The sequence below is a fragment of the Brienomyrus brachyistius genome, chromosome 21 (genome assembly GCF_023856365.1).
Source record: "Brienomyrus brachyistius isolate T26 chromosome 21, BBRACH_0.4, whole genome shotgun sequence".
In the NCBI taxonomy this organism is placed as follows: Eukaryota; Metazoa; Chordata; class Actinopteri; order Osteoglossiformes; family Mormyridae; genus Brienomyrus; species Brienomyrus brachyistius.
The window spans coordinates 19,619,982-19,634,158 of NC_064553.1; the positions used below are offsets into that span (position 1 = coordinate 19,619,982).

The 14,177-nt window shown below is 42.7% G+C and overlaps 1 protein-coding gene across 1 annotated transcript; it reads right to left on the minus strand.

Moving 5' to 3' along the window:
* Positions 1 to 2,481: 2,481 nt before the first annotated feature.
* otol1a (otolin 1a) lies at positions 2,482 to 4,955 on the minus strand. The gene is made up of 4 exons (XM_048990162.1): positions 4,505 to 4,955; positions 4,001 to 4,099; positions 3,432 to 3,503; positions 2,482 to 3,308 (listed from the first exon to the last, which is right to left on the minus strand). Exons 1-4 carry the CDS (start codon positions 4,953 to 4,955, stop codon positions 2,482 to 2,484), a joined length of 1,449 nt encoding a protein of 482 aa, XP_048846119.1.
* Between the last annotated feature and the right edge of the window lie 9,222 nt (positions 4,956 to 14,177).

Consider the following 14,177-nt stretch of genomic DNA (forward strand, 5'->3'; position numbering starts at 1 on the left):
TGACCTGATTTCTGTGCTCTGTCAGCTGTCTGCCCCCCAGTAGGTTTTTCATGTCAGCTTTTGAGCAGTTTAAAAAATAAGCTTCAGCACAAATTCTGTGTGCCATGCTTTTTTCATGCTCTTCCAATCTCTGGTGCACATGTCTCCAGTCTGACATTCCATTTATGAAAATGCTGGAGTCAGTTGGCTTGCTGAAGGCCAGACAAAAAACAAAATAAAGCATGACGTTCAAGACAATATGTCAGCCACTTTCTGCTTTTGCCATCTTTACTGGTGAACACCTTCTTCACCACAGGGTTTTTAGCATCCTGTTTGGGGTGATGATTTAAAAACACCTGCATCATGGCAGGCTCAAGACGGGCAAAGTAGTCTACAGCCTGTTCCTCCCTGTCTCTCTCCTCCACTGCTAACTCAACCTGGCTTGACTATACATAAGGACAGAGAGAAATGATTGAATAATTAAAATAATCAAATAGCATCATCTAAGTTTTTCTAGAGAAGGGCTGTCGATGGCCGTTATGTGTTTTAAAGGGTTACCATTAGAATAGTCGGCAGAAGTTGCAATTGAATAAGTTAACTCTGCTAACCTAGCTACAAAAACAATGCAAAATAGCTTATGCTGTGTAATTTGACATTAGCTGACTGAGTGGCTAGTGCAGTAACAGACTGATAATATGACAGACTTTATAATAGTGACAACGATTAGTTTGTCTTATTATAATTAGGGGTGGGCATGGATTATTTTTTTTTTATCTAGATTAATTTAGAAATTAATCATTTGAATTCTGCCAAAGACATTCAGAATATCTGTGCTACCTAAATAATGATTAAAAGTAACTAGTGTTTCAGGGGGTCGTTAGAGAATGTTTTGTTTCACAGACGTACTTGGTGATTTTAATCCCCTCCGAATCTGCTATGTCTGTGTTTTTCTCTCACAACCTCTGTGATAATTTCCGAATGCGATGTCTTTGATATACTTTTTAATTCTTTCATCATAGCTTGCATAGTATAAGACCCAGCTCCCAACTTTGTGAATAGATTAACGGCAATATTTTTTTTATCGCGCAATAAGAGTCTCGCATTTACATAGCACGTTAACGCCGATAACGGCCCACCATTAATTATAATATTAATTAATTTAGGTAAATCATCATCTTCCTCGTGGCCCAGCCAGGCCCACACACGCTATCCTGCTGCATCCGCCCTGTTAAATCATGTAGCTACCATGCTTACCGTTTCAACTATACTCTCCTCCTGCTCACTCTGTCTCTGTCCCTCCTTGACTTCACTGTCAGACACCTGCTCCTCTGCCTGGGTGCCGCCATGACTAGTCACCTCTCCTCCATGTGCTATGTTCACCTGTTTAGTGTCGTCAGGTAACGTTACTGTTGGCTTGGAAACCGAATCTACAGCATTAAACATGTCGGTTATTTTTGCACATGTTGAGGCATCAACCTCTAGATTTTTTTTTTTTTTGGCCCGCAACTTCTCTGCACCCCCCTTTCACTTTTGCTTCTCCATCCTAAATCCACTGATTTCTGGCTCTGAGCCACTGACTGCTTCTGACACAAGAAACAGAGGGGGAGGGGTGGAGCCTGTTAAGAGATGATTAGGCCAGCCCAGTGTCAGTATGGAAAATGAACCAATGGGCCGATGTCCCTGCTTTATGGGCCGGTCGTTGGCCAATTAAAAAAAAAATAAAAAATTCATATTATATCGACCAGCCCCCAAGTGCGTCGGCCCACCAAGCATTTGCCCGGTATGCCAGATTACCAGTCCAGCCCTGATTGTGGGGACCAAATATACCCCAAAATGTGATAGACGTCTGTTGTTACGTTGTGGAGACCATTTTCAGGTCTCCACAAAGATCTGTGAATGCAATTAAAAAAAAAAAAAATGTCAAAAGTCTCATACTTTGTTTGGTTACTTTTGGTTAAGGTTGGGCCTAGGTAGGGGTTAAGGGTGTTGTGATTGGGATTAGGGTTTTTCCCATAGAAATGAACAGAAGGTCCCCATTTACATAGGTATGTCAACGTGTGTGTGCGTGTGTGACTTTATTCTGAAGATATTTAATACTCTGAAAAGTATGCTTTACAGAGCTACTAAAGGCAACAAAGGCAGAACAGTAAAACTGTAGATTTAATTTATGGTTTTATTTCAAAGCATTCTAAAGTTTTCTTTACAACAAGCAACACATTCAGTCTAACATTCACAAAGACATCCTGTCCATCAGCAAGAGCCAGTTTGCAGTTTTTACCAGGGTTCTCATGCTTGACAGCACATGTTCATTACCTGTAACATTCAAAGGCTATGCAAGAGTAAAGTCTTTCACAAAATAATGCAAGGGTGACTTAACAAAAGCCAGATAAATGGTACCAATGCTGGTTAGTTAACAATCAGCAATCCACTATATGTGGCTTTCAACTATTTGTGAGTGAAGCTGAATTACAACAAGAACTGGAAGGGCCTAGAGACAATATGTCAGTCCTTGTCAGCATACAGCAGAAAGCCAGTAAAAGTGCTGTCATCCTCACTGCTGGAATACACCCCATTCCAGTCCCGCAGGGTTTCAAGCCAAACCTGGTCACCAACAGTTAACTTTAGCATTACTAGGTTGGAAGCCTGATCAATATCTTGGCCATAGAGAGAGTCACGTGTGCGCAGTCTCCTGATACCATTGACCACCAGAGCTGCACGCAGTGGTCGGTTTCGCACAGTAATGTGGTAGGTGAAGATGTAGACACCGGAGAAGGTGCAGTTAAATTTGCTGATGTTAAGGTCATAATGCCCATCGTCATTATAAAAGACTTTGTCAAACTTGATTGGGAGGCCTGGTGCTGGGAAGGACTTGCTGGGGAACAAGCCGACGCTGAACGCAGAGCGGTTCTGCATCTCGCTTTCCCCTTGTGAGCCCTTTGGGCCCCGGAGTCCTCGAGGACCCTTAGCCCCTTTGTTACCCTTTGGCCCACTAATGCCCCTCACTCCCTGCGCTCCAGGGGCTCCTCGTACCCCCATCTCCCCCTTCGCCCCTGCAGGGCCCATGTCGCCTTTGGCTCCTGCTATGCCAGGAGGTCCCTGTGCACCAGGCAGCCCCATTTCTCCCTTGACAGTGATATTCAGGCACTCTCCCTTCTGCCCAATGTCCCCCTTTTCTCCAGCTGGCCCCGGAGGCCCCACAGACCCCTGTTCCCCTGTGTCCCCCCTCTCGCCCTTGATCCCATTCTCACAGCGGTCACCTTTTTCCCCCTGCTCTCCTTTAAAGCCAGGAAAGCCCATGTCTCCTTTTTCCCCCTTGGGGCCAGGGTCGCCTGTAAGATTCAACAATAGCACCATGGAAATGGCCTCGTTGTTTTAGATAACCAATTTCATGCACTTTAAGTGTTTCAGATATCTTGTTCATAATTAGCTGAATGTTTCAAATACAGACCTACCTTTTTCTCCAGGTTTTCCCACAATGCCTGGAATTCCAGCAAGCCCACTGGCTCCTTGGTCTCCTTTGTCTCCTGATAGAAGTAATAGACAATGAATTTAACTTACCCTCATATTGACTATCATACTAATTCAAAATACAGAAGATGTCCGTCCAAATTCCATAACTACTTTTCAAGTACAAGATGATTGTGAGCTTGGAGCTCATGAAGCACAGGTAGGGAGTACCCAGGACAGGGTGCCAGACCATCACAGGACACATACTCACACACCAGGTAACATGCTGGAAGAAATTTAGAAACACCAGTTCACTTAGCTGCGTGCATTTCAACAGTGGCATGAAACATTGGTAGCCAGAGAAAGCCTACATATTCCCATGATGAATATGCAAATTCATACACACAGAATCGGGATCTGGAAAGGACTTTGGAGGTTTTGTACCACAGTGCTACCAACTGGGCCACCATCTCATGTTGGTATGATGATACGTTTAAAAATCTGTTCTCCTCCTCATGACTATGTACTGGATAAATGATTATATAAGTGCTTTGTGTTCCAGCGTTGCACTAGCCTTTTTCTCCTTTTGGGCCCATTGGTCCTTGGATTCCCACTACACCAGGTAGTCCTCGGGGTCCTATCTCACCCTTTTCTCCAGGAAGTCCTGAAACACACACATTAGGTGAGTAAAACACACATCCGTGATTTTAGTTCTATATAAGGAATACAGGAATAAAACAGGGCAGTGCTTCTCTTTCCTAATTTCAATTAAGCTTCACAGTAACATTTTGCTTGGGACATAAATAATGTAGTAGTACATACTTAATGCATTAATTAACCACTGTTAGTTCATCACTAATCAATCATAATGGTTCATGTATTTCACTGGATTAATTAACTAATTAGTTAACTGTTAACTAATATAGTTCCTGAATGGAATGCATGAACTGTCATGATTGACTAATGATGAACAAACATGGGATAGGTATGTAACTAACACTTAGTTACTGGTTAATTAGTACATCAAGAAAGCGTGAACTACTACATTATTTGTGTCCCTCATGTTGATAGGTTGTTGCTATTTTGCTATCATTACCTGGCAATCCTGCCTCACCCATCGGGCCTGGGAGACCTCTTTCTGGTGGGCAGCACTCGCAGAAGTTAAAGAAGCACTCATTGTAATCCAGGCTGTAGTTTCCAGGTGGAACACCAGGAGGTGGCAGGGAATCTGTGTGGTATTCTGGGAAGGCATGGTCAGGAAAAGTTGTACTATCTGTTGCAGCCAGTGAGTAGGCATCCATGGACTCTGTGGTCTCCTCGGCTGTGGTGCTGGATGCACTGGTGGGAGTGGTGGGGCGGATCCCCTGCCGCCCAGGGGCGATCGGGGGCCTTGCTGGAGCAGGGAGGCGACCAGGAGCTGGAGGCTTGGTGTATGGCTGTTTAGGCCAGCGAGTGGTCTTAGCCATAGTGGGGGGCACCAGCAGTACAACTATCATGGCAGCCAGCAAGGCCAGAGGCAAAGGGAGCATTGCCATCTGTACAGGGAAAAGTTTTTTTCTGTGGAAGCATCAAAGGGTAACATTCTTAGTAAGCACTGCATTCTAATCACACATGGATGAAGCAAAAAAAAAAAAGTCAACACAGAAATAACAAAAATTATGTTTTTGTAGCATGTAGTTCAAAAAAATGAAATTCTCATTATTACTCATTAATACTCATTTACCACTTATTAATCATTTCTGTCTAATTAATTTCCCCAAACTGGAGGGTAAGATATCAGAGCCATATTTGTTTGAATGCCTTGCAAAATCATCAGGAATAATTTGATAAATAAAACTGCATGTTAACCTGCCATGAGCTGAATAAATTCAATGGCACAGCAGTTGACATTCACATTTATATGTTCACATTAATGAAAAAGCTCTAAAAGCTCTACAAAGACATACATGCAATAACATTATAATTCTATACATATGTGAATGTTAATTTTTATGAAAGATATTCCTAATTCTACATTCGCATCTCTGACTGTGGCAGAATACTAGAACAGTACTACTTACTAATTTAAAGAATTAGAATGTTGTTTTTTCCATCTCCCGATGGCCTTCTGGAGACTGCACATGTCCATCCTTTTTATTAAATGCTGTTACCGCAATGACTCACTGTTCCACCAATAGCTGGTTTGGAATCAGAATTGGAATGCATCTTATTGGCCGTTGACTTTGAGTGAAATCTTAATATGTTTGAGAGAGTGAGAGCTAGCTGGCTCAGCCTTTCCTCTCTATGTCCTCCTTGTACTTTCTTCCTTTGTGACACAGAACACCAGCCTCTCGTGTGTCTTGCAGTCACTAAAAACCTGAGTTCACTGATCAGCCAAATACAATGCTTAGGAGGATGCACCCCATATCCCTCATGCTATAGTGGGGTTACCTCATATCCATGGGATCCCAACGGAAAAAAACAACAGAGCCAGCATTGCACAGAGAGGGTCTTAAATGGACTACAACTGGAGAGAGGGGGGCTTTCTACAGGTGTAATAACCTTCCTCCTTGGCAACACCTTAAAGGGGATGATAACCACTATCCTTGGCAATATCTAAAAGGGGATTAAAAGAACAAAAGCCTTTACCGGTGACTTAAAACCAACAACAGTCCTTAGAACATGGTATTGATATTAAAGAAGACATAACTTTATCCTGTTTTTTAAAATGCCCTTGTGCTTCAGTTTCCCTTTTCTGTAATGCCAGCAGGTTAAAGGTTTGATCCTCAGTGGAATCATGCCACAGACTTGCTTTTCTGCTTTTCTGGCAGGGAGTCAATGCTGCAGAGTTCGGAATATTCCACATAGGTGTATAGGGCCTTGTCACACGACTTTGATGATGGTTAGAATAACCAACTCCCACAGCCCTAATGGAGATGGAAATGTTTCAAAAGGTTGAAATATTTTAATATCATATTATCCAGTCATGAATTCATACAAATAATAAAGAATGAATGAAAAAATGTTCTTTTTACTTATACTTAATTTGTATATATCAAATCCTTCTAAAACAGTAGATCAAACACCACACACTAGTAGTTGAAACTAGCGTGAAAAATATCATGCAAAGAAATAGATTTAATAGATTACAATATCTATATTGAAGCAGAATTAATGTAATTATATTGAATTCATAAAAATTTCAAATATTTTCAACTGACCAACCTGAATGTAGCTCTCCTGCATAAATCAGTATGTAGCCTTCCTGCCCTCACAAGACCATCACCCTGACACTATAATACCACAAATTTCTAGAGAGGTTGGATTTTTTGTTTTATATGCATTGCGTAAACCAGATGCTTATAAAACGTGTGACATTCATTAGTTTTTCTCGATTGCTTTTGGCACATTTCATTAAAAATACTTTAAATTCTCACAGCTATAAGTGCATTTCTCAAAACAATTCATGCATATTGTTGTCATGTCGAACAGAGGGAAAACATAACCCGAAGGTAACCTTGATGCAGTCAACCCCTCACGGAGGACTCCATTAAGGCAGGGAAAGAGAACTTGGGTACAAACAAGTAACAAGTAATGACAGAACTAGGGAATACAGGACTAGGAAGCACTTAAATATGCAGGCAACAACAGGCAAACAAGAAACAGCTGGAAGTGATTAACAAAGGGATCAGAATGAGAGGAATGAGCGATAGAGCTAGTGAATGTTAGGTGTGGCGAGTTAAGCCACGCCCAGGGGAAAAGTCAGGAGGATATGACAGACAGGACAGATGGGGCGTGACAGCAACCCCAAAAACACGTGCCCTCTGGACATGAAGAACAGGCAGGGGAAGGGATCCAGGGACCAAACAGGAGGACTGACACATGGGGGCATGACACCAAACCAGACAGGGCACAGCAGGAAAAACCCCAAAAAAGATACCAAAGCCAGAATACCAGACAAGCCACCAGATGAACGGAGCAGACTAAAAGGAGATGATGGGCAGGAAGGGAGCTACTGTACTGAACAGACACTAGATACACCAGAGTGGATAGGACAGACAATTTGACAGGAGGTAAAACAAACCGAGACTCAAGATAAACACAGACATCAATAGTGAACTGAGAGCAAAAAAGACAAAGGGCATAGGGAAAGATTGGACAGCACATAACAAGACAGGACAGACAGATAATGAAACCCTTGATACAGGAATGGGACCAAAAGAGGGATCCAGAGAGAACTTAAAATGAATAAAAATATAAAAAATGGTGAAGCTAGGGAAATCCAAGGGAAAGCAAGACTTAGGGGCAAAAACTGAGATGTCAGAATGACATGGGACAGTTCAGGGGGTTCTGGAACCCCAAATGGTTCCCTCTCAGCCTGCACGACCTTGGGTTGTGCAGCTGTCTTTGTCTGAATGGCGGGTCCTCTCTAGGTCGCAGGGTCTGGGGACATCTCTGGTCCAGTGAGGCCAGAGGGCACTGAGAGGCTGACAAGTCTAGGGGGCCACAGGTCTCGAAGGCTTCAAGGATGGTAAGGGGACTATCAAGCATCACGGGACCCTCTGGACACCTGCATATGTGCAAGAGAGACAGATACTAGAGAGCATTATAGGATTCAACGGTCCTTGGTGAAGCAATTCTGAATTATTTCCAGCAAGGGAGATCCTGGATATAATCACAGGGCAAGAAGAGTTCAAGGGGAGAGCAGGGCTAGCTCTCCTTTGGCTTTTATTACCTCTTTCACACCAAGCCCTGGATGGAGCTGGTGCTGGTGCTCGGCCAGAACTGGGCTGGAGCTCACATTGGCCCCACCAAAAATCATTTTGCATTCACACTGCATTTGGTCCTGAAAGGGTAGAATGGTGATGTCAGTGTGTGCGTGTTGCTGTGGGAGGGGTACTGTTTAAGAAGTGAAGACAAAAATGGAGGAATGTGAGATGCGAATGTTAATGTTCCCAACACTGTTCACTAAAAATTTCTGAGTGTCCCACAAGCCATTTCAATACATATCAGAATCAAAATCAGAATCAGCTTTATTTGCCAAGCGTGCTGGGGCACACAAGGAATTTGGTTCCGGCAGCTAGAGACTCCCTAGTACACAGACACTGTACAAACAATAAATTACACTATACAAGATATAAAATTTGAAATATACACACATGGGTAACACAGTAATACAAGTATAAGGTGCGAGGTTGAGTGCAAACAGAGTTTAAGGGGGGGAAATTTACAGAAGGCAGGTGACACAGCTTAGTTGTTTAAGAGGGTGATGGCCTGAGGGAGGAAGCTGCTCCTATCTCTGGTGGGTTTTGTATACAGAGTTCTGTAGCACCTGCCAGAGGGGAGGAGCTGGAAAAGATTGTGTCCAGAGTGTGACGGATCTGCAATGATTTTATCTGCCCGTTTCCTAGTCCTTGTGTAGTACAAGTTCAGGATGGAGGGCAGGGGGGCATCAATAATTTTTTCCGCTGCCTTCACTGTTCGCTGCAGTCTCCCTTTGTCCTGTTTAGTGGTTGCTCCAAACCACACTGTGATTGATGAGCAAAGGACAGACTCAATGACAGCAGTGTAGAACTGTCCTATGACTTATTTCTGCACTTCAGCGGTCAAACACGAACTACTGTTTGTATGTTCCAGTTGAAAAGCAGAGCGCAATCAGAAATGCATTCATGGATGAACAGTGAGTCATGCATGCCAATAGGAAAGAGCTATACGGCAGGCATCCCTGTTTTCCTCTAATAGAGGCAAAGATATGCCTCATTCTCCTTTTAGGTCTCCTATGGTAGGTATTCCCTTGGAACCAAGAGTGGGGATGACCTGGGTCTTAGGCGGTGACAGGATCCCCCGGAGCATGGCTTTTTTCAAGACCTAGGGAATCCCACTCCAAGTCCAAGGGCCTCTTCCAGGTGCCTCTATTTAAGGCTTGTGTTTTTGTTCGTCGTAAGGGGTCTTTTGAGCCGCACTTTGTCTGGTTCCTCACCCAGGACCTGTTTGCCTTGGGTGACCCAACCAGGGGCTTAAAACCCCAGGCAACTTAGCTTCTGGGATCATTGGAACACGCAAACCCCTCCACCATGATAAGGTCTTGGCTCCAGGAGGGGGCTCCCTTTATTATTTTGGAGATAAATGATAGAGACTGGTCTATAGTTTATCATTTCCAAGGGATCCAAGTTTGGCTTCTTCAATAGACGTTTAATTATTGCTAGTTTAATAGATTTTGGTAGATGGCTAATGCTGATGGAGGAGTTAACTATTGCTAATAGCGGTTCAATCACTGCCAGGATCATCTTTGAATAAATTTGTTGGGATAGGGTCTAGCATACATGTAGATGAATTGGAAGATAAAATTAAGGACGTCAGTTCTGAGTGGTTAACCATGCTTCAAATAGGGCGGTGTCAAGGCCAGAGAGTGTATTTATTGGAATATTCAAAATGTTCTGTCTAATTGAATATATTATTTGGTCAAACAATTGCATAAAGTCGTCACTGGAAAATAACGTGGGCACACTTTGAGTAGTAGTCTGGTTATTAGTCAGCTTGGACACCATATTAAATAGGAATCTAGGATTATTTTTAGTTATTTCAATTAGTTGTGATAGATACTCTGATACTGTCCCGGCTCAAAAGACCAGGCTTTCCCTCAAAAGTTGACCAGTTATCTACAAAACCTATGCTGTTTTCAGAGCACCACCTTGACAGCCAGCAGTTCAGTGACCAAAGCCTGCTTGCTGTAGGTCTCAGTGCCATTTCTAGCTGGGAGGGGGCCAGAGATAATTACTCCCTGGGACATTGTCTTGGCTAGCTCACACACTTCTTTAAAATTACTTTTTGTAACCTCAGACTGTCTGAGCTTGACATCATTGCCGACATGGACAACTATCTGGAATATCAACATTTATTTCTGGCCAATACTTTAAGATTAGCCCTGATGTCTGGCGCTCTGGTTCCCGGTAAACAATTTAGACTGCTGGTGCTGCTAACAGTCTAGCTATTTTCACGTGTCTTAGGATACAATCACCTACCACCAGAGCACTTTCTACAGGCGTCTCAGTGAGTGTTTCACTGATTGGGGAAAATCTGTTCGACACACTGAGAGATGGAAAGTGGTGCTCGGGAGTAACCTTCACTAAAGGTCGGGCTTTCCGTCGCTGAGTTGTCACCCACTTGCCCTGCTGCATGGGCTCTAATGTCGGAGCTTGGGCCATGCTATCTAAATCGAATTCTGAAGCCCCCAGACTCCCTGACTGCAAACCTGCAACTAACTGGCTACCTGGCGACTATGCTAACGTCTGGAGGTGTGACTCTACAGTATAACTCTCTGTATAACCAGAGGGTTTCAGGTTCCAGCCCTGGTTCCTCCTGACCCCATCAAAGTGTCCTTGAGCAAGACACTAAACCCCAAACTGCTCCCGGTGAGCAGGTTGGTGCCTTGCATGGCAGCCTCCACCCCCGGTGTATGAATGTGCGTGTGGATGGGTGAATGTGAGGCATGAAATGCAAAGCACTTTGAGTACTCGTAAGAGTAGAAAGCTTGAAGATCTTTCACGGAAAGTTTAAAGGTCTAATCAATCGTTGGTCTCTTCGAATTAGAAGTTCGAGTTAAAAATAAATATAAATGCAATTTAAGTTTTGAAAGGAAAAAAATTTGCGATGCCAACCAGCATAGTGTGTTCTACTGCAATGGCAACCCATAACCAAACCTGTCTGGATCCCTAAAAAGTTAATAATGTGATTTTTGGGTTTTCCTTCGCTATTGCTTTCTCTATGTTTTATATCCTCATATGAATATAAAGACTCCATGAAAGTAATTTCTCATACTTATTTACACTCAGCCATAAAAATAAAACCACCTGCCTAATATTGTGTAGGTCCTAATCGTGCTGCTAAAACACCTCTGAACTGTTGAAGCATGGATTCTACGAGACCTCTGAAGGTGTCCTCTGGTATCTGGCACCAAGAGGTTAGCAGCAGATCATAAGAACATAAGAAATTTACAAATGAGACGAAGCCATTTGACCCATCATGCTCGTTTGGGGAGAACTTAACTAATAGGTCAGAGTTGTTAAAATCTTATCTAGCTCTGATTTAAAGGAACTCAGGGATTAGCAGGAAGACTATTCCATACCCTAACTACACACTGTGTAAAGAAGTGCTTCCTCAAATTCTTATTAAAATGTTCTCCCACTAATTTCCACTTATGCCACATACTCCTTTAAGTCCTGTAAATTGTGAGATGGGGCTTCCATGGATCAGACTTGTTTGTTTAGCAAATCCTACAGATGCTTGATGAAATTGAGATCGGGGGAATTTGGAGGCCAAGTCAACACCTTGAACTCTTTTTCATGTTCCACAAACCATTCCTGAACACATTTTCCAGTGTCACAGAGCACATTATCCTGCTGAAAAATGTTATTGCCATCAGGAAGTATCATTGCCCTGAAAGGGTATATGTGGTCTGCAGCGATGATTAGGTAGGTGGTATGTGTCAAAGTAACATTCATACCAGGGCCCAAGGTTTCCCAGCAGAACATTACCCAGACCATCACACTGCCTCTGCCAGCTTATCTTCCCTCCATAGTGCTTCCTGGTGCCATCTCTTTCCCAGGTAAACGATGTATATGCAACAGAAAATGTGACTCAACTGACCAGGTCACCTTCTTCCATTGCTCCATGGTCCAGTTCTGGTGCCCATTGTATGGACTTTCAACAGTGGACAGGGGTCAGCATGGGCACTCTGACTGGTCTGCACATCTATCTTCCTATTATAACCAGCATTAACTTTTTCAGTATAAATAAACATCATCTGAACAAATAACACAAAAACAAGCGTGAACATCAAGTACATATATTTAATAAATGGCAGAACCTCCTTCTGTAGCTACTGATGAGACCTGTACAATGTTTAGGAGTTGTTTTGGCCTTTTGCTCTTTATAGCACTGCTTCACTTCATTGTTATTTTTGGATGAAATGCTTGCTTCAGATAATGCCACAGCTTTTAAGCAGGGTTAACGTTAGGATTCTGTCTTCAGTTTAGGCCATTCTGTTGCATGTCTATTCCTGTTTTGGTTCTGCCATGGTCCCTAAGCTTCAGCCCGTGAACGGATCCTCTAATGTTATCCTATATAGCTTCCTGTCACAAATCCTTTATCTCTTCAGTGTCAGGTTGCCCAGGGTCTGAGGTGCCAAAGCAGCCCATAACCATGATGCTCCTTTCATCATATTTCACAGTTGTGATTGTCGGGATTGCGGGTTCAGCGGGTAAGGTGAGAGAGCGCAAGGGCAAGCAAACGGGCAGGAAGCAGACAAGGAGGCGAAAGTCGGGGGAAACTGGGTATTTATTAAGGGATCGGGAAAAACGGGACGGAACACTGGCACTGACATCGACTAACATCAATGACGGACAAAAACCAGGGCAAGACGCGGACTCGAATAGACAAGACTGGGGGAAAATAATCGGACACAGCTGGGCGAGATCAGGGAAGCACACGTGGATAATCAGGGGGCGTGGCACACACGAGGATCGGACGAGCCGGGCATGACAGTGATGAGATCAGATCCTATTGTTTTTTTGCATGCAATTCTCACAGAAAGCTGAATGATCTTTCTATTTTGCTACTTTGGTGTGGCTGTACCAGAATGTGCTACAATGATTGAGGATACTTGTACACTTCCCTGCTAAAGAAGTTTACCACCTTCTGTTTAACATGCCACATCTTCGGACAACAGAGAAAATTAATGAATTGTTCTGTCTTTCTTAGAATTTTATCAGTGCTTGTGGTCCATGTGTGCTTTCTAAATTAATTGTTTCTAAATAAATTGTCGCTCTGCCTATACTGACTGGAACACTTGTATGTATTCAGGTCATGGTCAGAGAGGGAGGTGTCTACATCCATGAAGACGTCGAAACATTGTTTAGCAGCAGGATGCACTATGGGAAGAAGGTAAGGTTTTAAGAATTTACAGTTTTTTGTGGAAAGGTTTCTGAACTTCTGTGAATGTGACGCAAATGTAAATTAGCAAAGAATGCGTATGAGAGATGGTCATCAGCCTTGAGTTTGAGGAAGGACCTGCAGCCATACCAATTAGGCTTGTACTTTCACAGATAACTGTTAAAAATATGTCACCAAGGCCATGTAAGATGTCTTATCAAAATGTGATTTCTGTGACTTCTGACATTCAGGTATATTGTTTATGTATAACATTTTTCCGATACCTTCTATATGTTTATTGCTTTTCTGTAATATGTAAATTTAATGTATGTAAGCACGTTTGACCTAGCAGAATGCTATTTCACTTCTGTCATACACCTGCATGAAAGAAATGACAATAATTGATCTTGAACATATTACTTTTTTATTCATTTACCGTATGTATTGAACATATACAAACACTGGGACATATGTACAACAATATAATATTTTCCATATTCTGTATTGCCATAGGGAAAACGAATCCCTAAAGTTTCTTAAGGCAATTAAATATCAGATTACCAACTGATATGTTTTTATCTCAGATGCACAGTAACCTTGAGGGAGTTACCTCCAATGTTGTGATTTCAAGAACAGAACATACTTCTCTTTGGCCAAGGCTACATAAATCCTCACAGGGAATTATTTGCCAGGCATCATCATCTGGCATTGGCATCACTGACTGCATACCTACTTGAGAATATATAAGGTTTTGGAAAGTCCTTCTGGGCAGCAACATTCCAGTGCTGATTAATAGTGAATCAGTCAAATTAATCTGCTCTTAATTTTTTGGACCCTACAAC

Coding starts and splice junctions, on each gene's coding strand:
- otol1a (XM_048990162.1), bottom strand. CDS start 4,955: ATGCTCCCTTTGCCTCTGGCCTTGCTGGCTGCCATGATAGTTGTACTG. Junction 4,100..4,504: donor AGGTAATGATAGCAAAATAG/CAACAACCTATC, acceptor CACCTAATGTGT/GTGTTTCAGGACTTCCTGGA. Junction 3,309..3,431: donor GGGAAAACCTGGAGAAAAAG/GTAGGTCTGTAT, acceptor TGAATCTTACAG/GCGACCCTGGCCCCAAGGGG.